Source organism: Hippoglossus stenolepis, chromosome 20 (genome assembly GCF_022539355.2).
Source record: "Hippoglossus stenolepis isolate QCI-W04-F060 chromosome 20, HSTE1.2, whole genome shotgun sequence".
In the NCBI taxonomy this organism is placed as follows: Eukaryota; Metazoa; Chordata; class Actinopteri; order Pleuronectiformes; family Pleuronectidae; genus Hippoglossus; species Hippoglossus stenolepis.
In genome coordinates, this window is record NC_061502.1 from 21,002,474 (window position 1) to 21,024,896 (window position 22,423).

The window sequence follows — 22,423 nt, forward strand, 5'->3', positions numbered from 1 at the left end:
TCTAATGTCACAGGAGGAAGGTTAATGTCAGCAACTGACACAGAGAACTCCTCCACATTCACCTCAGCAGCCATGGTGGATCTAAAGGCAGGAGAGAGAATGGAGTGTTTGAAAGTCAGTGAAGCTGCAGCTGACGTCTCTGCTCCGTTCTGATGCCAACGTGTTGACATGACGAGTGTTCATGTGATTCACAGACACGTCACACACACAGACCCTTGTTTACATGTGGAGGTGAGACATAACATGACACGACAAGACATGACATCACATATCATAACAATGTATTTCATAAAATGTAATTTAGTGTCAGTGTGTCTTTAAACTGCAGCAGCTCAGTGTCCATGAACTGGACTGTGAATGAGTTTTGTCACTGACCGTTTCCGTGGAAACCCGATCAGCTGCTGCAGTGCAGAGCCTCGGCCTTCAGCGGCCATCAGCTGCTTCTAGTCCAGTTCCACTCTGGTTCTAGTCTGGTTTCACGCCGGTTTCAGTCTGGTTCGAGTTCCGGTGACTCTGATTGTGACTCTGTGATCAAACAAAAACACAAATACTTTTTACTCACAGATGTGCTCGGTATCGCCCCCTGTGTGGGACCAGCAGACGCGCCACTTGGACACGTGAAAACGTGTTAAAAGCATAATGCTGATGAATAACACTTTATTACTGCGCAGCTAGACGCCACGTTTCCTGCTTGAAGAAAAAGAAGCATTTTGACCTTTTTAATTAGAAAATAAATATGAGTCTTACGGAGACTTTAAGGCTTTAAGACGTTAAAAATGTTATTAAATGTGCTGAAGGTTCCGCCGGAGTGAAGACTGATGATTGTTCATGTCTGATGAATCTTTGGTTTGAAGCTTTAACAAATGATTTGTTCACAGCGCGATGATCTGATGATCTGATGATCTGATGATGTGATGATGTGATGATCTGATGATCTGATGATCTGATGATCTGATGATGTGATGATCTGATGATCGATGATGTGATGATGTGATGATGTGATGATGTGATGATGTGATGATCTGATGATGTGATGATGTGATGATCTGATGATCTGATGATGTGATGATGTGATGATCTGATGATCTGATGATCTGATGATCTGATGATCTGATGATGTGATGATCTGATGATGTGATGATGTGATGATCTGATGATGTGATGATGTGATGATCTGATGATCTGATGATCTGATGACTGATGATGTGATGATGTGATGATGTGATGATGTGATGATGTGATGATCTGATGATCTGATGATGTGATGATGTGATGATCTGATGATCTGATGATGTGATGATCTGATGATCTGATGATGTGATGATGTGATGATCTGATGATCTGATGATCTGATGACTGATGATGTGATGATGTGATGATGTGATGATCTGATGATGTGATGATGTGATGATCTGATGATGTGATGATGTGATGATCTGATGATGTGATGATGTGATGATCTGATGATGTGATGATCTGATGATCTGATGATCTGATGATCTGATGATGTGATGATCTGATGATTTGATGATGTGATGATGTGATGATCTGATGACTGATGATCTGATGATGTGATGATGTGATGATCTGATGATCTGATGATTTGATGATGTGATGATCTGATGATGTGATGATGTGATGATCTGATGACTGATGATCTGATGATGTGATGATGTGATGATGTGATGATCTGATGATCTGATGATCTGATGACTGATGATCTGATGATCTGATGATGTGATGATGTGATGATCTGATGATGTGATGATGTGATGATGTGATGATCTGATGACTGATGATCTGATGATGTGATGATCTGATGACTGATGATCTGATGATCTGATGATGTGATGATCTGATGACTGATGATCTGATGATGTGATGATGTGATGATCTGATGATCTGATGATCTGATGATGTGATGATCTGATGATTTGATGATGTGATGATTTGATGATCTGATGATGTGATGATTTGATGATGTGATGATCTGATGATGTGATGATGTGATGATCTGATGACTGATGACTGATGATTTGATGATCTGATGATCTGATGATCTGATGATGTGATGATTTGATGATCTGATGATGTGATGATTTGATGATGTGATGATCTGATGATGTGATGATGTGATGATGTGATGATGTGATGATCTGATGACTGATGATCTGATGATTTGATGATCTGATGATGTGACGTGTGTATTCTGCTCTGAAGTCTCGCGGCCCCCGGACTCACCGGTTTCCATGGAGACAGTTAGTGACAGTGCCCCCGCCCCCCGCCTCGTCCTCTCAGCACGATGGTTGGAGCTCAGATCCTCCGCTGAGTAACGGAACAACCGGAACCATCGGAACCATCGGAACCGCCGGGACCAGAGGACCGGGACGTGTCCAGATGTTCTTCAGCAGAATGAACCAGAGCAGCTTCCTGTTCGGACCCCTGGAAGAGCTGCACGAGCTGCACGAGCTGGCCTTCATCGAGAGACCGATCCGCAGGAGTCTGAAGGTACACACACGCGCACACACACAACCGCACACACACATACGCACACACGCACGCGCGTACAAGCGCGCGCACAAACACACACACGGTGGTGATGATGATGTGACGCTGTATGAGTCAGTGGAGGAAGATCAGCCTCCACACAGGAAGCAGAGGGAGACCCGCAGCATGACGCAGTTTCACTGTGTGTCTGTCTGTCTGCAGTGAGACAGGTCTATATACAGTCTGCAGTGAGACAGGTCTATATACAGTCTGCAGTGAGACAGGTCTATATACAGTCTGCAGTGAGACAGGTCTATATACAGTCTGCAGTGAGACAGGTTTATATACAGTCTGCAGTGAGACAGGCCTATATACAGTCTGCAGTGAGACAGGTCTATATACAGTCTGCAGTGAGACAGGCTATACAGTAGACAGGCCTATACAGTCTGCAGAACAGGTCTATATACAGTCTGCAGTGAGACAGGTCTATATACAGTCTGCAGTGAGACAGGTCTATTTACAGTCTGCAGTGAGACAGGTCTATTTACAGTCTGCAGTGAGACAGGTCTATATACAGTCTGCAGTGAGACAGGCCTATATACAGTCTGCAGTGAGACAGGCCTATATACAGTCTGCAGTGAGACAGGTCTATATACAGTCTGCAGTGAGACAGGCATACAGTCTGCAGTGAGACAGGTTTATATACAGTCTGCAGTGAGACAGGTCTATATACAGTCTGAGTGAGACAGGTCTATATACAGTCTGCAGTGAGACAGGTTTATATACAGTCTGCAGTGAGACAGGTCTATATACAGTCTGCAGTGAGACAGGTCTATATACAGTCTGCAGTGAGACAGGCCTATATACAGTCTGCAGTGAGACAGGTCTATATACAGTCTGCAGTGAGACAGGTCTATATACAGTCTGCAGTGAGACAGGTCTATATACAGTCTGCAGTGAGACAGGTCTATATACAGTCTGCAGTGAGACAGGTTTATATACAGTCTGCAGTGAGACAGGTCTATATACAGTCTGCAGTGAGACAGGTCTATATACAGTCTGCAGTGAGACAGGTCTATATACAGTCTGCAGTGAGACAGGTCTATATACAGTCTGCAGTGAGACAGGTCTATTTACAGTCTGCAGTGAGACAGGTTTATATACAGTCTGCAGTGAGACAGGTTTATATACAGTCTGCAGTGAGACAGGTCTATATACAGTCTGCAGTGAGACAGGTCTATATACAGTCTGCAGTGAGACAGGTCTATATACAGTCTGCAGTGAGACAGGCCTATATACAGTCTGCAGTGAGACAGGTTTATATACAGTCTGCAGTGAGACAGGTCTATATACAGTCTGCAGTGAGACAGGTCTATATACAGTCTGCAGTGAGACAGGTCTATATACAGTCTGCAGTGAGACAGGTCTATATACAGTCTGCAGTGAGACAGGTCTATATACAGTCTGCAGTGAGACAGGTCTATACAGTCTGCAGTGAGACAGGTCTATATACAGTCTGCAGTGAGACAGGTCTATATACAGTCTGCAGTGAGACAGGTCTATATACAGTCTGCAGTGAGACAGGCCTCAGGTAATATACAGCGTCTGGGACAGAGGCTAGCTGGTTAGCATGCTAGCCTCTGGAGACACAACATGGTGAGAACAACATCGTCTCCATTCTCGGGACTTAGAAACACAAAAGTACCTCAGAGCTATGATGTTAAAGTACAAGTACTTAGTTACTTACAGCACAGAGTACAGCGTAGTTTTTACAGGTAGTTTTGGGGACAGGAATGTGTGAGGACTGTCCCCAGACATGAGGGAGTTTTAGGGTCAAAGGTCAGTTGGAGGTTTAGGTTTTAGTTACTGTTCATTAAAGTAATATAAGTATCTGAGTAACTTCTGTGTAACGACACAAACTTGTCTGTTTCTGTTCATTATGTGACCTTGTGAGGACATTTTTTATGACCGACAGCAGAGACATTAAAATAACAGAGTAAAAGTCTCTGGGCTGAAATCAAGCTGGTGACGTTGTGACGATGAGGTGTGTTGAGGGTAGCGGAAACATTAATGTTCCTTCAAGTGTATTAAAGCACAAACACGTGTTTATAACCCAATGAGTGATGGAACCTGGTTGTGTTCCTGTCAGACGGCGGAGGAGATCGATCAGCTGACTGTTGACGAAGACCTCAATGACATAGAGAGAGCCGTCTACCTGCTCAGGTGAGAACTCACCCACGGTTTCAGAAACGTCTTGATGTTTGTGCGACTGTGACGTTTTTTATTTTAGTTTCCTGTCTTACCTGAGTCTGCATTAAAACTAGTTTCAGGTGGTTGTCTTGGGTCTGTCGGTGTCGGTTCACAGTGAAGACGAATGCTGAATGAATTGCGTCAGTACAAACGGGGGGGGGGGGCTCATGTTCTCCACCTGTCCTCCTTCCTAACCCAACATGGAAGCTGCTCGTTCTCCAGCCGGATCTCTGAGGATCTGAAACTAGTTCACTGAACTCATTCATTACACAAAATGATAGATTCACTAACTGTTTGTGTGGTTAATGTCTGGACTTTATCTCCAGGTGTCACTGCTGGAATCCCTCAGGGTTCAAGTTTAGGTCCTTGTCTTTATTAACTGTACATTTTCTCACTTCAAATATATATTTTCCCCTGATTGTTACTTTATATTTGTTTTCTCTTGTCACCAGTGTGGGTCAAGAGGTGCAGAGAGCCAGCGTCATCAGTAACCTGCCAAGTCTGGTCCGACAGAATCCCGCCGAGACGTTTCGTCGGGTCGTTCCAAAAGTTCGGGTGCGTAACATCAGCCAGACTCATTGAAGGCCGGCGGAGGAGGGCAGCACGAGAACGTTCTGAGAGCACAGGGGTAACCTTACATGTCTGTGTGACTCAGGAGGCCCTGAACGGATCTGGAGCGGAAATCCAGCTGTCGGCAGCAGCATCGTTTTTAACCATCCTGCAGGACGACATCATCCTGATCCACACCCACACCTACTCCATCCTGAAGACAGTCCTGCTGCACCTGAACCACCGAGACCCAGGTATCACACCTGAACCACCCACACACAGGTATCACACCTGAACCACCCACACTCAGGTATCACACCTGAAGCACCGAGACCCAGGTATCACACCTGAACCACCCACACACAGGTATCACACCTGAACCACCCAGACCCAGGTATCACACCTGAAGCACCGAGACCCAGGTATCACACCTGAAGCACCCACACTCAGGTATCACACCTGAACCACCCACACACAGGTATCACACCTGAACCACCCACACTCAGGTATCACACCTGAAGCACCCACACTCAGGTATCACACCTGAACCACCCACACTCAGGTATCACACCTGAACCACCCACCTCAGGTATCACACCTGAACCACCCACACAGGTATCACACCTGAACCACCCACACACAGGTATCACACCTGAACCACCCACACACAGGTATCACACCTGAACCACCGAGACCCAGGTATCACACCTGAACCACCCACACTCAGGTATCACACCTGAACCACCCACCTCAGGTATCACACCTGAAGCACCCACACTCAGGTATCACACCTGAACCACCGAGACCCAGGTATCACACCTGAACCACCGAGACCCAGGTATCACACCTGAACCACCCACACTCAGGTATCACACCTGAACCACCGAGACCCAGGTATCACACCTGAACCACCGAGACCCAGGTATCACACCTGAACCACCCACACTCAGGTATCACACCTGAACCACCCACACTCAGGTATCACACCTGAAGCACCCACACTCAGGTATCACACCTGAACCACCCACACACAGGTATCACACCTGAACCACCGAGACCCAGGTATCACACCTGAAGCACCCACACTCAGGTATCACACCTGAACCACCCACACTCAGGTATCACACCTGAACCACCCACACACAGGTATCACACCTGAACCACCCACACTCAGGTATCACACCTGAACCACCCACACTCAGGTATCACACCTGAACCACCCACACTCAGGTATCACACCTGAACCACCCACACTCAGGTATCACACCTGAACCACCCACACTCAGGTATCACACCTGAACCACCCACACTCAGGTATCACACCTGAACCACCCACACTCAGGTATCACACCTGAACCACCCACACTCAGGTATCACACCTGAACCACCCACACTCAGGTATCACACCTGAACCACCCACACTCAGGTATCACACCTGAACCACCCACACTCAGGTATCACACCTGAAGCACCCACACTCAGGTATCACACCTGAACCACCCACACTCTGGTATCACACTGAGTGTTCACCTGTTGATGACTCTGATGTGTTTGTTATTGTCAGTGGTGAGTAACGCCTGGTTGGAGACGCTGCTGTCGGCCATCCACGCTTTACCTAAGGAGACCATCAAACAGGAGGTACAGTGATCAATGCTGCCGATCAATAACTTTCATCAGTCATCAACATGTTGGCTCAAAAGATATGAAAGGTCTGCCTCACTCTCTGTTCCTGTCTGTCTCTCCAAGGTGCTGAACCCTCTCCTCCATCAGTCTCAGCTGTCTCACCCTCTTCATACTCGTCTCGCCAGCTGTCACATTTTAGGAAAAGTCGCCTGCAAGTTTGATTCCCACATGTGCGCAGCAGTAAAATCATTTTCATTTTCAAATGATTATTGATCAGATGACTGTCTCATGTTGATGATGTCACACCTGATCTGACCATAGACTGTATATAGACATAGAATCTAAATTAGGATGGACAACATGACAGCTCTCAAAACTGAAGCTAAATCAACTGGATCGCCCTCTGGTGGCAGGCTGCAGTAAAGGTCATAAACCTCCTCCATGTTAGCAGATGGGACATGGACCAAACTAAAAATCAGAGTAGACGTTAAATAAATGTTAAAGATGTTTCTGTCATTTCAGGTCGTTCTTATCTCACTGATGTTTGTTCAAGTGTTTCTGATCAGTTTGGTTTGAATCAGTTATTTGATGATATAAATACAAGCTGAGACGTCATGATTGACAGCTGAGACGTCATGATTGACAGCTAAAACTGCCAGACGATTGGTTGAGCGTTTGTGGGCGGGACCTCGATGACACAGCTGCACGATCACTACTGCACAGACTGACTGCAAATGACGTCATCACCACAAGATGGCAGCGTTCGAATTCAGGATATTTTAGCTTCATTTCTGGAGGAAGTGGAGACGTGTCATCCATCTTTGTTTATCCAACACTAACAGCTGTTTTTCTGTTTATCAGAGTGAAGAAGGAGCTGCTGCCTCTTGCTCGCTCTTTATGTCAGGATGTCGAGTTCGAGGTTCGAGCCTGTATGTGCCGTCAGCTGGAGAGCATCGCTAGGGCAACATGGTAACCCTTATTAAACACCAACAAAAAACAAACTTAATATGGACCAGACATCTGTTGTGGTGAGACGTTGTGTCTTTGTCCGTCTCAGGGTGGACAACACCAGGACAGAGCTGCTTCCTGAACTGGTGAAGCTCGCCAGAGATGAGGAGAGCAGCGTGTGCCTCGCTGCCTTCGACACAATCATCAATCTGATGGAGATGATCGACAATGGTGAGTCCTCAGGTGACAACAGCTAGATGAGTTTAAACCCCCCTCCTGTTCACGACACCACATTCACAGCCCCCTCAGATGACAGACTCCATGTGGTGGTTCCTCTGGTGATGTCGGTGTGCGAGGCGTCATCTCACGGGGATGAAACCGTCTTGGCATCTTTGTCATTCCAGTTTGGGAAGCTGTGCAGTGGACTGGCAGGTAAGACCCAACACTGAAGTCACCCAGTAGAACCACAGTAAAGACAATAAAGTCTGACTCTGAATTTAGAATATTTACGACATGAATTAAACAAACTTGTGACTCTTGAGTCGGTGAATTCAATTTCAAGTTACATTAGTCATGTCTGTAAACAGCTGTTTACCGAGACCGTGATTCTCTGTATCTCAGGGACTTGTTGGTGAGTGACAGAAGGATGGAGTGTGACAACAGTAATGTGGGTGTCGCGCCAGAACCATTGTGGTGGAGAAGGAGTTGAGCCACAAGAGCCACAAGTTTTCCGAACAGCGCAATAATTCAGACCCTCACCTATAGTCACAAGCTCTGGAGAGGAACCAAAACAACAAGATTGCAACTGCCGGCAGCTGAAATGAGTTCTCTCTGTAATTTCGGCTCAGCCTTAGAGACAGGGTTCGGAAAACTAGGGGGAGCTCAGAGTAGATTCGCTGCTCGTTCACGTCAAAAGGGACCAGTTGAGGTTGTCCGTGCATCTGGTCAGGTTTCTCCTGGCCTTCAATTGGAGGTTCACTCGGCAAACCCAACTGGGAGGAGACCCATAACTCACTGGAGGGACTACATATCCCATGAGGGAAGGTTGGCGAGAGGGATGTTTAGAATACAATCTCGGATAACCATGAAAGACAATGGATGGACAGATCACCTGACAAAACCTCAGAATCCTCACCTTGTTATGAGAGGGGTGTAAATCCATGACCATGAGAGCTGTGTAATTTGGAGGTAGTTCCTGGTAAGAGTAATCCCACCAAGGGACTGAAGGGACACACCGAGACTGAGTCGATACAAGAAAGAAGAGCGACTTCAGGAACAAGCTGCCTTGTCTAGACCAGGCAGACTTGTAGCCCTCCTTGAGCCAGGAGGTGCTCATCATGACGCCCTGGTTAGTGTTTGCACAATGTTGCCCGATCTGGGTCAGCCCAAAGGCGGGACAGTTGTTCAGAGCAGCCACCTGTTTTTGCTTCTCTGAGTGTCGTCCTGGAGAAGATGTCACTAAGGGACTTAAATGCTCTCATGGATGATGTATTGCAAACCTGGATTAGGGGAATATTCTGCTCCATCTGCTGTTTGTTAGTGGATCAATGATTGACTTTGTAGTTGATTCACTACATCTGTGGCTGTATGTCTTGGATACGTAGGTGCAGATCCGTTGGCTAATCTCCACCTGGTGGTGAGGTGAATCGAATAGTGGTAGCTGCTGGTCAGACCGGCTGAACTTAAACACATAGTGACATCTCACCACAATGTTTTCCTTCAGGCTGGTTGGTCCTGAAGTAGCAGACAGTTATCAGGAGGTCAGGTGACCTGGACTGAGAGTAGTTTCAGACAAAGGAAGGAATACTTGATAGATGCATTCTCCAGAGAGGAGTGGGAAGACTTGATGAACTGAACGATGGTGGTTCCCAGATTTAAAAGGTCAGAGCGATGAGCGATCGGGGAATCACAGCTTCTCTCTCTTTCTAGGTGCTGGATCAGGAGACCAGCTGTTTACTCTTGAAGAAATCAAGGAAGGGTCATTGGAGATCCAGTCTAAATGTGTTTTATGGACTGGGAGAAGGTTTATTGACCATGCCTAGGTATATGGGGGGAGGGGTACTTTAAGCGTCTGGGGTGCCAGGGCCATTAGTCCTTCAGTTCTTGTGTAACCAGAGTCAGACGCTGTCAGCTTTCTCTGCAGGAAGTCCAACATGTTGTTATTGGGTGTTGGACTCCCGTCACACATTCATGTTCGTGTGAGCAGGATCAGAAGGTGCAGTCCCGTGTGAAGTGTTTTTAGGGCGACTTCAGGACTGAGGAGTGATGATGTTTTAAGAGTCACTTTGTTTCAGGCTCTCTGTCAGACGAGCAGAAGGCCCGGTTGCTGCAGAGGTTTAAGGTGCTGTGTGTCACCGGTCTGCAGACTGAAGAAAAACTGACAACTGACATCAATGAGTCGAAGCTGATTCGCTGCAACTGCTGCTACAACTTACCAGTAAGTTCAGACTCAAACACACACACACGGTTCAGTATTTTGGATACTTGATCTAACTTTTAACTTTGTCTCTGTTTCCGAAGGCCATGATGGTGTTTGCGGATTCCACCCACTTCCTGTCAGAACTCTACCCGTCTTTTTCCGCTCTTTGTTGTGACCCCGACGTCTGCGTTCGTAGAAGCGCTGCAGCCAGTTTCCACCAGGTCAGATTTACCTGTTTGTACAAGAGTAGGGAAGCTAATGCTTGTCCTGAGGGTTTATCCTCTGAGGAGCAGGAAGGAGATACAGGGATTGACGACCAGTAGCTTTTCAGAGATTGCTAACATCACAATCGTAGTTGTTAATGAAAGAAAGAAGCAGTTCAGTATTTGTACGTTAAAGTGCTTTGGCTGCGAACAGTTTCTCACCTCATCCTCATCTGTCAGGTGGTGAAGCTGCTCGGTTCAAACGTCCAGGTGCTTCACAAAGAGCTTCTGGTTCTGCTGCAGGACGACGCTCTGGAGGTGAGAGGTCACAGTTTTAAAACATCAGCTGCTGTTTGTGTGTCATCAGCACACTGTTGTCGTCTTTTGTTTTTATTTTATAAAGTGTTAAACATTTAACAGCAGCTCAGAACAAACACTGCTACGATGTTGTTGAGATGTGGGTTTTTTGTGTGCTGGAGCTTCTGTTGTCATTGTTGAGGTTCTGGATGCTCTGATGAATCACCTGGAGGAAACTCTGGAGGCGGTTCTGTCCAGAGGAGAGAACCTGATGTTGGACAACACGGTGAGAAAACAAACCTCCAGTCTTAAGATCTTTGCACACAAGTCCGTGTTTTTCATCTGAAACAGTTTCAAGTTAAAAAGTAAATACGTCCTGACGTCCTGAAACAGACCTGAAGCCATCGGGAGAAGTTCTCAGCTCTTTGGTCAGAAGATGAAAGTCTCCTTGTTCCTGAATCTTCTCACGTTTTCTATTTTCTTTCTAAAGAAACAAAATCATCCTCACTGCTGCATTTTATCTCCTTCTGGCAATTTTCAGAATAAAAATAAAATATATCAGACTCAGTGTGTAAAGTTAATGTGTGTGAGACGATATTTATTGGATGACGGATTAAAAAACGTTGTGTTAAAAGACCTTTAGTCTTTCTTTCTTTTGCTGCTTCTTCTCTAATCTTGGTTTCTCGTGTTCTTTCACGTTCTTCGCTCGCTTCTCATCAGTTCCCGGAGCTGCTGGCGGCCCTGTTGTTGGCAGAGCAGAAGGTCGGATGTTCTCTGCGTTGGCGGCTGCATGAGAAGCTGCTGCAGCGTTACAGCTGCCTGGCCAGACTGCTGCCTGGAGAAGTGCTGCACCAGAGCTTCTCCCCTCGCATCTTCATCATCCTCACCACCAATGTCGGCACTGCAAGACAACACAAGACGTGACATGATGCAGCAGGTAGAGCAGTCGAACAGACGGCTAAATTCTCCTCTGGTGTTGTGGTTGCAGAAGGTGTTGCCTGTGCAGAAGGAGGCAGCTCGAACGTTCTGCACATTTCTCCGTTACAACCGCAAACAGGAGCAGCGTCAGGAGATGATGGAGCGACTGATCCAAGGTCAGAACACCCTGGTCCTGCAGTCTCAGGTGCACTGAGTACGTCACCTGTGAACAGGTGACCTCAGGTACCTCAGTGAAGTATTTTTAAAAGACTCCTGAAAGTTAGAGACAGACACGGTCTTACTGTGAAAACACGTCAGAACGACTTGAGGAAACAGATCAGTGATGGTTTGTGTCTGATCCTCAGATCTGGCTCAAGGTCGGAGCTACTGGAACCGACTGAGGTTCCTCGACATCTGTCAAACAGCCACTGAGATCTTCTCCAGGAAATACTTCAACAAACACTTTTTGATTCCTGCGCTGCAGCTGGTGCACGACCCCGTCGCCAACGTCAGGTACGACCGTCCACCTGTCTGTCTGCCTGTTCACCTGTCTGTCTGTTCACCTGTCAGTCTGCCTGACAGCTGTCTGTCTGTTCACCTGTCTGCCTGACACACCTGTCTGTCTGTTCACCTGTCTGTCTGTTCACCTGTCTGTCTGCCTGACACCTGTCTGTCTGTTCACCTGTCAGTCTGTTCACCTGTCTGTCTGTTCACCTGTCAGTCTGTTCACCTGTCAGTCTGTTCACCTGTCTGTCTGTTCACCTGTCTGTCTGTTCACCTGTCTGTCTGTTCACCTGTCTGTCTGTTCACCTGTCTGTCTGCCTGACACACCTGTCTGTCTGTTCACCTGTCTGTCTGCCTGACACACCTGTCTGTCTGTTCACCTGTCTGTCTGCCTGACACACCTGTCTGTCTGTTCACCTGTCAGTCTGTTCACCTGTCTGCCTGACACACCTGTCTGTCTGTTCACCTGTCTGTCTGCCTGACACCTGTCTGTCTGTTCACCTGTCTGTCTGTTCACCTGTCTGCCTGACACACCTGTCTGTCTGTTCACCTGTCTGTCTGTTCACCTGTCGTCTGTTCACCTGTCTGTCTGCTTGCACCTGTCTGTCTGTTCACCTGTCTGTCTGTTCACCTGTCAGTCTGTTCACCTGTCTGTCTGCCTGACACCTGTCTGTCTGTTCACCTGTCAGTCTGTTCACCTGTCTGTCTGTTCACCTGTCAGTCTGTTCACCTGTCTGTCTGTTCACCTGTCTGTCTGCCTGACACCTGTCTGTCTGTTCACCTGTCAGTCTGTTCACCTGTCTGTCTGTTCACCTGTCAGTCTGTTCACCTGTCTGTCTGCCTGACACTCTCTGTCTGTTCACCTGTCTGTCTGTTCACCTGTCAGTCTGTTCACCTGTCTGTCTGCCTGACACCTGTCTGTCTGTTCACCTGTCGTCTGTTCACCTGTCAGTCTGTTCACCTGTCTGTCTGTTCACCTGTCTGTCTGCCTGACACCTGTCTGTCTGTTCACCTGTCAGTCTGTTCACCTGTCTGTCTGTTCACCTGTCAGTCTGTTCACCTGTCTGTCTGCCTGACACCTGTCTGTCTGTTCACCTGTCTGTCTGTTGACACACCTGTCAGTCTGTTCACCTGTCTGTCTGCCTGACACCTGTCTGTCTGTTCACCTGTCAGCACACAGTCTTTCACTGTCTGTCTGCCTGACACCTGTCTGTCTGTTCACCTGTCAGTCTGTTCACCTGTCTGTCTGTTCACCTGTCAGTCTGTTCACCTGTCAGTCTGTTCACCTGTCTGTCTGCCTGACACCTGTCTGTCTGTTCACCTGTCTGTCTGTTCACCTGTCGTCTGTTCACCTGTCTGTCTGCCTGACACCTGTCTTCCTGACCCTGCGACTCGCCCTCTACCTGTCTGTCTGTTCACCTGTCTGTCTGCCTGACACACCTGTCTGTCTGTTCACCTGTCTGTCTGCCTGACACACCTGTCTGTCTGTTCACCTGTCAGTCTGTTCACCTGTCTTGCGCCTGACACACCTGTCTGTCTGTTCACCTGTCTGTCTGTTCCCTGTCTGCCTGACACACCTGTCTGTCTGTTCACCTGTCTGTCTGTTCACCTGTCAGTCTGTTCACCTGTCTGTCTGCCTGACACCTGTCTGTCTGTTCACCTGTCTGTCTGTTCACCTGTCAGTCTGTTCACCTGTCTGTCTGCCTGACACCTGTCTGTCTGTTCACCTGTCAGTCTGTTCACCTGTCTGTCTGTTCACCTGTCAGTCTGTTACCCACCTGTCTGTCTGTTCACCTGTCTGTCTGCCTGACACCTGTCTGTCTGTTCACCTGTCAGTCTGTTCACCTGTCAGTCTGTTCACTGTGTCTGTTCACCTGTCTGTCTGTCTGTCTGCTACACCGTCAGCACCTGTCAGTCTGTTCACCTGTCTGTCTGTTCACCTGTCTGTCTGTTCACCTGTCTATCTGCCTGACATCACCTGTCTGTCTGTTCACCTGTCAGTCTGTTCACCTGTCTGTCTGCCTGACACCTGTCTGTCTGTTCACCTGTCAGTCTGTTCACCTGTCTGTCTGTTCACCTGTCTGTCTGTTCACCTGTCTATCTGCCTGACACACCTGTCTGTCTGTTCACCTGTCAGGTACAAGCTGTGCCAGTTGTTGCCAAGGTTACGCTCATTGCTCCGGATGCCAGCTGACAAACAGCTGCTGCAACAACTTGACTTCTGCGTCCAGAAGCTTCTGTGCAGAGAGACAGATAAAGACGTGGTGGCGACGATCCGTAAGGTAACGTCCTCGTCACGTGTCTGTCTGTCCACCTGTCTTTGTGTCCTGGACTATGAGCTGACAACAGATTTATTGTGTTTTTCAGACAGTGTTGGAACTGGACAAACTGGACCTCAAAGAACCTGTGAGCTGCTTTTCATCAACACTAAATAAATGATTTGTTTGATTTGTTTCTGGGGCCTGTTCTACGAAGGGAGTTCAACATATCCAGGATATCTTTCCGATATCCGGGTGAACTTAACCTAACAATCACAGTTAGACTAAGTGGTCGCATGACGCTGTTATTAACTCGTTAAGTTAACCCAGATTTTACTACTTTAGATATGAGCATGTGCACATAAAATGGGCAGGGTTTACTGCATATGCCCAATCACAGACAGTTTGACTGACAGATCTTTCACAAACTCATCAGAGGAGCTCAAAGGATCTTGTGGGTCTCTGAAGACCCTGGTCCTCCTCAGAGACTCGAACAATCCACACCAGCTCCACAGATCCTCTAAGAACATGATGTCATGGTTCAAAGGAAGGGATTGGTCAGTGGGCGGAGCTATATACTGTTTGATCTCTTATCTCCAACTTAACCTGGAGCAGGTCAGCTGCTCAGTGTAAGTTACCATGGTGATTTAGCCCGATAACAAGTGAACGAGCTTCGTAGGACCCTGAAATCCCGAATTTACCCGGAAGGTTAGCGTTAAGCCATAAGCGCAAATCCAGCTTCGTAGTACAGGGCCCTGTTGCTGTTTCTGTTGTTGCGTAACCTCCACTGTGTTTGCTCAGTTTCATAAGAGACAGGAGAGAGACGTTCTAGACCAGAAGAAAGAGAAGGAGGAGACTCTGCTGCTGGAGATGGTGAGTGTGAACACGACGGTTCATCCTCAGTCTGAGTCATCGTCAGTCGTAATGATGTTTCCTCTGTGGTCAGGAACAGCTGGAGCGACAACAGAGTGACGGAAAACTCATCGCTGAACCACAAACGGACAGAAAACGTGAGCATGAAAACGAAAAGATAAACACGAAATGAGTTTCATGTGCACTTGAAGGTTTGTGATGTGATCAATGACTTTATTGACCCATCTTCGCTTTTTGTGTGTGAACCATCGATCTTCGACAGGAAGAGAAAGTAAAACCTGTCTCTCTGCAACTAAATCCATGTCCATGTCCTCATCTGGAAATGTCTCAGCATCTGGTAAGACAGACAAACCTTTGATCAGTATTTTCTCCACCATATGTGAAACCAAGACCAGCTGATAAGCCACAGGTGATATAGGCTATATAAGCATCACCCGTGCATGACCACTTCGATTAACCTTGATTGGAACAATCCTGAGTGGCTCTTGGTTGGAGAGATTGACTCTCCACCTCGGTTACATGTGTAACCATCCGTTCTCTATCGTGTCAAGAATATCTTTCCACCCTTAATATTCCATATGTCCCACCAGACACCAAGGTGGTGCTGGCGTACCTGTGGCACAGTGGCAGAGAATACTCCCGATGATGCTTCTGTCGGCACTTTTCAGGAGCAGAGTGGGAAGTTCGGTTTGTTTTAGTTTTCTTAAGAAGAAAGGTCTCTGTTGAGTTATCTTCACCAGGTGGGAGGTGTTCAGGGACCAAGAGATCTTTAGTTATATGAATTCCCAGGAATTAGATGTTGTTGACAATCTCCACCTCCTCACTATTTATGTGGAAAGGGGGATGTGTGGTCGTCCTCGATCTCCTAAAGTCCACAACGTTTTTTGGGTTGTTGTTCCAACGTCACTTGAAGGGTTAGGGTTAGCTGTATAATATCAGATATGTTTAAAATGAAATCAATACAGAACATTTACTGTAAATTATCTTGATAAGGATTAGTTCAGCTACTTTGATGGAATATCCCTACTTATACTAAAAACTGTGATCAACTTCTTTCCCATTACCAGTAGAGGAGTTTTTTTCCGGTGTGTCATGTTTGATGAAAACTGAGACGCTCTCTCATCTCGTTGTCTGTCAAATTAACGGGTTCATCCAGGTGTGGTGTTTCCATCACTACTGTTCGGAGCTGGAGCCGATAAAAACCTGTGTCTCCTGCAGAGTCATGTGAGCCGGGAGTGAATGAGGATTGAATCCATTCATATAAGATGTTAGTGGGTTTTTAGACGAGTGGAAAAGAAGCTAAAGTTCTTAGAACCTGGAGATGAATTAGAACCTTAAGGTGGAACTCAACAAAGGATGGAATGATGTTCCTTTTTCTAACAGGTAAAGAGATGAGGAAGGCTAAACTGTCACGGAGTCGATCCCTCAGCAGTCAGTCGACAACAACCAAACCCGCCAACTCAGAAAGACCTCCGTAAGACCATCAGACCTGACTTTCACTGGTGTGGGACGAATAAGTGTCCAGTGTTCTGAATGTCCTGTTCTTTGGTTCTTTGATTCAGGAAGGTTAAGGAGCTGAGCAGCACATCTGGAACCGGGAAGTCCTCCATGTTACATAGCAAAGGTACCACATCTTTACATCCACCACATAAATACCTCTTCAGTTTTTCATCACTTGCTGTGTTTTATAGATGGCTGTTTGAGGAACGCCCACTTCACTTTGTCAACCCAGTCAACCTCATCCATGCCAGTCCTGATCCGCAGCAACACCACCAGCCTCCTGGACCGGGCAGGTACTTTGGACCACAGAACCAGTTCCATAGACCAGAGAACCACTAATATAGACCAGAGAGACCACAGGACGAGTACCTTGGAGCAGCGCAGTAAAACAATGGAGCGGAGTTGCGGGGTTAAGGACAATCAGTCCAGAAAGTTGTCAACGTGAGTTCTTGCTAAAATATTTCATTGGTGGAACCTGTTCTAAGTCAGGGCCCAGGACTAGGAAGCAGGATTTGTGGTTAGGTTAACTTCAGGTTTAACTCAGAGTTTTCAGTCTTATGAAGCTCGTTGCCTTGTTATCAGGGTAAATCACCACGGTAACTTGACCTGAACAGCTGACCTGCTCCAGGTTAAGTTGGAGATAAGAGATCAAACAGTATAAAGCTCCGCCCACTGACCACTCCCTTCCTTTGAACCATGACATCATGTTCTTAGAGGATCCGTGGAGCTGGTGTGGATTGTTCGAGTCTCTGAGGAGGACCAGGGTCTTCAGAGACCCACAAGATCCTTTGAGCTCCTCTGATGAGCTTCTGAAAGATCTAGATTCTCCTCAGAGGATGAACCTCCGTCAGCTGCTGGAGCCCAACAGAACCAGCCTGACCCGTAAAGTGCTCCCAGTGGGAGTGTTAGCGGAGGAGAACCTCACATACTTTAATACTATGATCCTTTAAGTAGAAGTAACAGTTTGATCCTCGTTGTGAAATATGAGTCTCTGCTGTCAGTCAAACTTGTCTGTGATTGGTCATATGCAGTAAACCACACCCCTTTTATGTGCACATGGTCATATCTAAAGTAGTAAAACCTGTGTTTACTTAATGAGTTAATAACCAGCGTCATGTGACCACTTAGCCTGTGATTGTTAGGTTAAGTTCAGCTGGCTAACTGAAAGTTGAACGAGCTTCGTGGAACAGACCCCTGATCTAAACCTGTTTGGACCAGGTATAGTCTAAGTTTATCCAAGACTAAATTTAGGTCTAATCCTTGTCTATTTAATCCTGGTTTTGTGTGAGGTTAGCTTGACTGTTTACCCTCTTTTAGTCCCTTGTTTTGAACCTGACATAATGATGAACTAATAATTAGATTACATTTGTTTAAAAATTCAATTAGCTTAGTTCTCTTTTATAACTACCTTAGTCTAGTTAGCTTAGTTCAGTTAGCTTGGTTTAATCGCTTTATTAATAAATTAAACTGCGAACACAAAAGTCAGATTCTCCAGTTTTGATAAATTACTCTTTTTCCTAATCAACAGAAACAGGAAGTCAAACTCTTTCAGTGTCCAGTCCGGGCGAGATTAAGATGACGTCATCGTACCTCCACCAGACCATCAGCCAATCAGCAGGAAGTGGGCAGTTTCAGGACATTACCCAGAATGCAACAGGACATCATCTCTGTCTTACAGTGACTAACAGATCTACTGTATTCAAATGATCTCATCCTATCATCTGATTGGTTCAGTAAACGCAACACATTCAAACTGTTACTGTGTTCTTATTGGTTGTTGGTTTCACATGTCACATGTTCTCTGTTCCACGTGACATCTGTTCACTAGTGTCCGTCCTGGGAGACAGATCCTCACGTGTCTCTGTACCTGTTAAAGGTTTTAGTAGTTTGACTCTTGAGGGTTAAGAACAGAGGACGTCTCACCTTGTAAAGACCATGAGACAAACTGGGATTTGTGAATATGGGCTATACAAATCAAATTTGATTGATGATTGACATGCCGACATGTGATTGGTCAGATGAACATCCTGTCAGGTTTCACAGCTGAATAATTTGTACTGATGTTAATAATCATATTGAACTGGACCAATCACAGCCAGGCGTTTCCCAGCATGCACTGAGCGCAGATCCGGCTGCCTTCAGGATTCAAGGTGAAGTCACACAGCTGTGCTTTTTAAACCTTTATTTAAAACCTGATTTCTTTCAAGTTTAGTTGGAAGTGACAGACCCCCCCGTCACTGGCTGTTGAGAAGGTGGGAACAGGTGATGTCACAGTGAGGTTTGATGTCATGTTGGTGTGTTTGTGAAAAAACTCCACAGGTAAAGTGACGTATTTTAATGTTTTATAGTGATTTACTGCATCACAGTACGAATAATTAACAACAACAGTACGTTTAAGTCATGAACTCTAAATAGTTGTGTTCATGTGTGATAACATGCTCATGATCATGCTAACATGCTAATTAGCTGCAGATTGAAACAGGTTGATCTTCTCCTCCCTCTAGAGGGCAGTGTTTCACTCACTGGATTCTTTGAGATGTTTCCAAACAAAGTCTCAGTGAAAATAATAAATAAAATAAGTTGTTAAAGTAAATCCATGTTTGTGAGTCTGTATGAAACCCAGCGCAGCGTTCAGGAACAACAGTGTTTACAAACCTCTGTGGCTTTTCATCTTTTAAAGTGAAGCAGCTTTGACCCCTGACCCTTCATCACTGGTCAAAAACCACAGGGATTTTTTTATCCTTTAATTTACCACCATGTTCTGAGCTAAATGCTAACAGCTGATGTTTAGCAGGTGTAATGATCACCATCATTAGCATGTTAGCACACTAACATGAGTTATTAAGGAGTAAATACGGGGTTGCTCAAGCTGAAGGGAAAATCGATGATGATGGTGTTAAAGACAAGTCTGAGTGTAAATACACCTGTTGAAACATGATGAAAACAACAGCGGCCATTTTCAGTTTTCCTGTTAATCGCTCAGGGCCATTCAGATTTATCTTGCGACCCCTCGATGGGTCCGGACCCTCAGGTTGATAAACACAAAAAGCTGCTAACTACAGAATCTACTGACACTAGATGAACATTAGAACTTAGTAAACCTGTCGAGTCATCGTTTCACTGTTAAAAACGTAAAGTTTGATGTGTGTGACTCGGGTGGGCGCGGCTTAGCAACCACTACTTCCTGGTGGGATCGACCACTCGACCAATGAACATCAGGCTGCCAGTGTTCTGCTGGTAGATGATGAAGATGAAGGGTCGGTTGATGGTCAGTCGAGGGGGAGGAGTAGAGAACACATTGACTCCACCCCCTCCAGTGATGTCATCGCTGCGCTCGTCAACAGAGACAACAGATTTATGAAAAACCTGAAAAAGGAGGTGTAGATAAGAGATTTTAACAATAAAAGTAAAAAACTAAACCATTTCACATCAGATCAAACTGGACCTAAAACCATCACAGAGACCTGGGGGCTTCAATACATTTTCTAGCTTCTTCACTCACCTGTGTTAGTCTGGGTCCTTTAGCCTCGCCCATGTTTGTGATGTCTGCATCGTCCTGAAACACCTGCGTGATGTTAAGAGTCTGCAGGACGTCCTTCAGCGAGTAGGAACGTTCCATCAGGAAGCGAGGAACCTGCACCTCCAACTTCCTGTGTACAAAATAAAACAATGGATGGAGATGGATTCATTTTCAGAAATGTAAAGACTAAAAACTAAAGGCTCTACTCCACTTCTTCTGTCTGTTATTCTACGAAAACTGTTACGTATTCGTATGTTCAGATCAACGCTGTTATTTAAGTTGATGTTAGCGTTAAGGACGAGAGGCAGGAAGCAGAATCTTACGTCTTCTTGAGCTGTTTGATCCAGGCTTGGATCTTTTCCGCCGTCACTTCTTCTTCAACCGCGGTGACGTCCACATCTTCATCAGGCAACACGACTAACATGGCCGTCCCATCGGTCATCGGCAATTGTAACACACCAGCCTTCACCGAGCGGTCGTATGCCAGGAAGTACTTGTCAGTCCTGAACATCATGGTAACCATGACGATGTGATACCTGTCCACGTAGAAACGCTCCTCTTGAGACAGGGACAAGTTAAAGGCTGGATTGAACCGGGCTGAAAAAGAGAAAACTTTATTAGTATAGGCAGACAAAACATTATAACAGGGTGTGAACACTAGTCGTCACATAGAGGTTTAATAAAAACATGTTTCTAACTCCTCTTGTTCTGGTCTCAGACTCAGATGTTACATAACCCTGCCTCTCACTAGAAGCCACGCCCCATTACCAGGTGACAGGTGAGACCTACTCTGATAGGAGGCCACCGTGGCGAGCAGCAGCTGGGTCTGGGGGTCCAGGTTGGTCACCAGCTCCTGGACCTGGTCTCCGGACTGTTCCTGGGCCCAGCGGTTGATGGAGTCGACAGCTTCCTGCGGTGTCGAGTAGTCCACAGTCTGAGCATTTCCTCTGAACTTCGTCTGAACCAGGTCCAGGTAGGACGGGGACACCTGGAAGCTCTGGGCGGGAAAGACGGCCACTCCCTGTTGTAGGTTCAGGATTACGCCACCCGGCAGGATGGCGGCCCACAGGGTCTGAAACAGATCTGAGAGCAGCAGCAACGGACTCAAACCTCACATAACCAAACCAGTCTTAAGTTCAACCCTAACCTCTGACCCCAGACCTACCTGGGAGAGTCTGTGGGTCCAGTCCTGACAGAGTGAGTCCTTGAAGCAGCTGATCCTGGGTCGGCCCATTGGTGGCACTCAGCAGCGCCATCAGTCCAGCGGTCAGCGTGAAGGGGGACAGGAAAACATTATCATCGGACCGTCTGGCGACAGCTTGGTACACCCGGGCAGCGAAGTCTGAGTTCCTATTGGCTAGGTCCTGTAGGGTCGGGTCGGCAGTCTGAGAGGAGACTGGACTCAGGAGGAGGACCAATGAGAGGAGGACACAGGGATTCATGGTCACAATGCTCCTCCCTGTGGAGAAGGCCAGAACAACACTCAGTGACACTGATCACCACACATCATCAGAACATCAGCATCTACTCAGAGCGTCAACCGACTTCCGGTCAAAGAAGACATCGCCCTTTCCAGTGTCGTCACATCAAATCTTCTCTTTCGGATTTACGTTGTTTATATTGTTTATGAGCGTGCGATCGTGATTTAAATTTTAAAGGGTCGCTTTCCCGTTCGGTGCTAAAAGCGATTCCGATCAGTCGGGATCAATAATTCATATTAGATCTCTCGATGACGTAATCTATCGATAAACAGCAATGATCCGCAGCTGTAAACAAACAGACCAACTGACGTCATCAGTCTGACCTTCAGGTTCCATGGATCTTCGATGTTTGATCAGATGTTTTTCTGCTTCACGCGCTGCGCATCACTGTCCAGCTCGCGCCCCGGTCACAACACTGCCACTTCCTGTCCGCTCTTTTCAGAATAAAAGTCGTTTCCGTGCAGCAGGTAAAAGAAACAGAATAATTTATTGAAGAAAACAGGAAGTAGAATAAATCTATCAATCTCAGACACAAAATAAAAACTAAAGATCTATATTCTACTCCAGATGATTGTAGATGTTTCATAAAATGA

At 46.4% G+C, this 22,423-nt stretch overlaps 2 protein-coding genes across 3 annotated transcripts; one reads left to right on the plus strand and one right to left on the minus strand.

The window, feature by feature from the left end:
* The first annotated feature begins 3 nt into the window (after positions 1 to 3).
* On the plus strand, positions 4 to 19,422 carry ppp4r4 (protein phosphatase 4, regulatory subunit 4). Of its 2 annotated transcripts, XM_035151054.2 has the most exons (26): positions 24 to 231; positions 2,221 to 2,508; positions 4,637 to 4,710; positions 5,190 to 5,292; positions 5,393 to 5,540; positions 6,851 to 6,924; positions 7,033 to 7,139; positions 7,771 to 7,878; positions 7,967 to 8,088; positions 8,167 to 8,289; positions 10,152 to 10,294; positions 10,378 to 10,497; positions 10,720 to 10,797; positions 10,979 to 11,062; positions 11,497 to 11,670; positions 11,765 to 11,870; positions 12,060 to 12,207; positions 14,336 to 14,480; positions 14,566 to 14,604; positions 15,258 to 15,329; positions 15,403 to 15,466; positions 15,592 to 15,666; positions 16,713 to 16,803; positions 16,892 to 16,953; positions 17,021 to 17,270; positions 18,358 to 19,422. In XM_035151054.2, exons 1-26 carry the CDS (start codon positions 169 to 171, stop codon positions 18,401 to 18,403), a joined length of 2,907 nt encoding a protein of 968 aa, XP_035006945.1. In that variant the 5' UTR covers positions 24 to 168; the 3' UTR covers positions 18,404 to 19,422. The 2 variants fall into 2 exon arrangements, 1 of the variants encoding a protein (XP_035006945.1); XR_007032273.1 differs by lacking the exons at positions 17,021 to 17,270; positions 18,358 to 19,422 and having other exon boundaries at positions 4 to 231; positions 15,409 to 15,466; positions 15,592 to 16,803; positions 16,892 to 16,950.
* LOC118104012 (protein Z-dependent protease inhibitor) lies at positions 19,150 to 22,310 on the minus strand. Its single transcript, XM_035151062.2, has 6 exons — positions 22,154 to 22,310; positions 21,515 to 21,808; positions 21,139 to 21,432; positions 20,673 to 20,946; positions 20,332 to 20,479; positions 19,150 to 20,195 (listed from the first exon to the last, which is right to left on the minus strand). The coding sequence occupies exons 1-6, from the start codon at positions 22,164 to 22,166 to the stop codon at positions 20,007 to 20,009; spliced, it is 1,212 nt and encodes a 403-aa protein (XP_035006953.1). The 5' UTR covers positions 22,167 to 22,310; the 3' UTR covers positions 19,150 to 20,006.
* Positions 22,311 to 22,423: the final 113 nt, after the last annotated feature.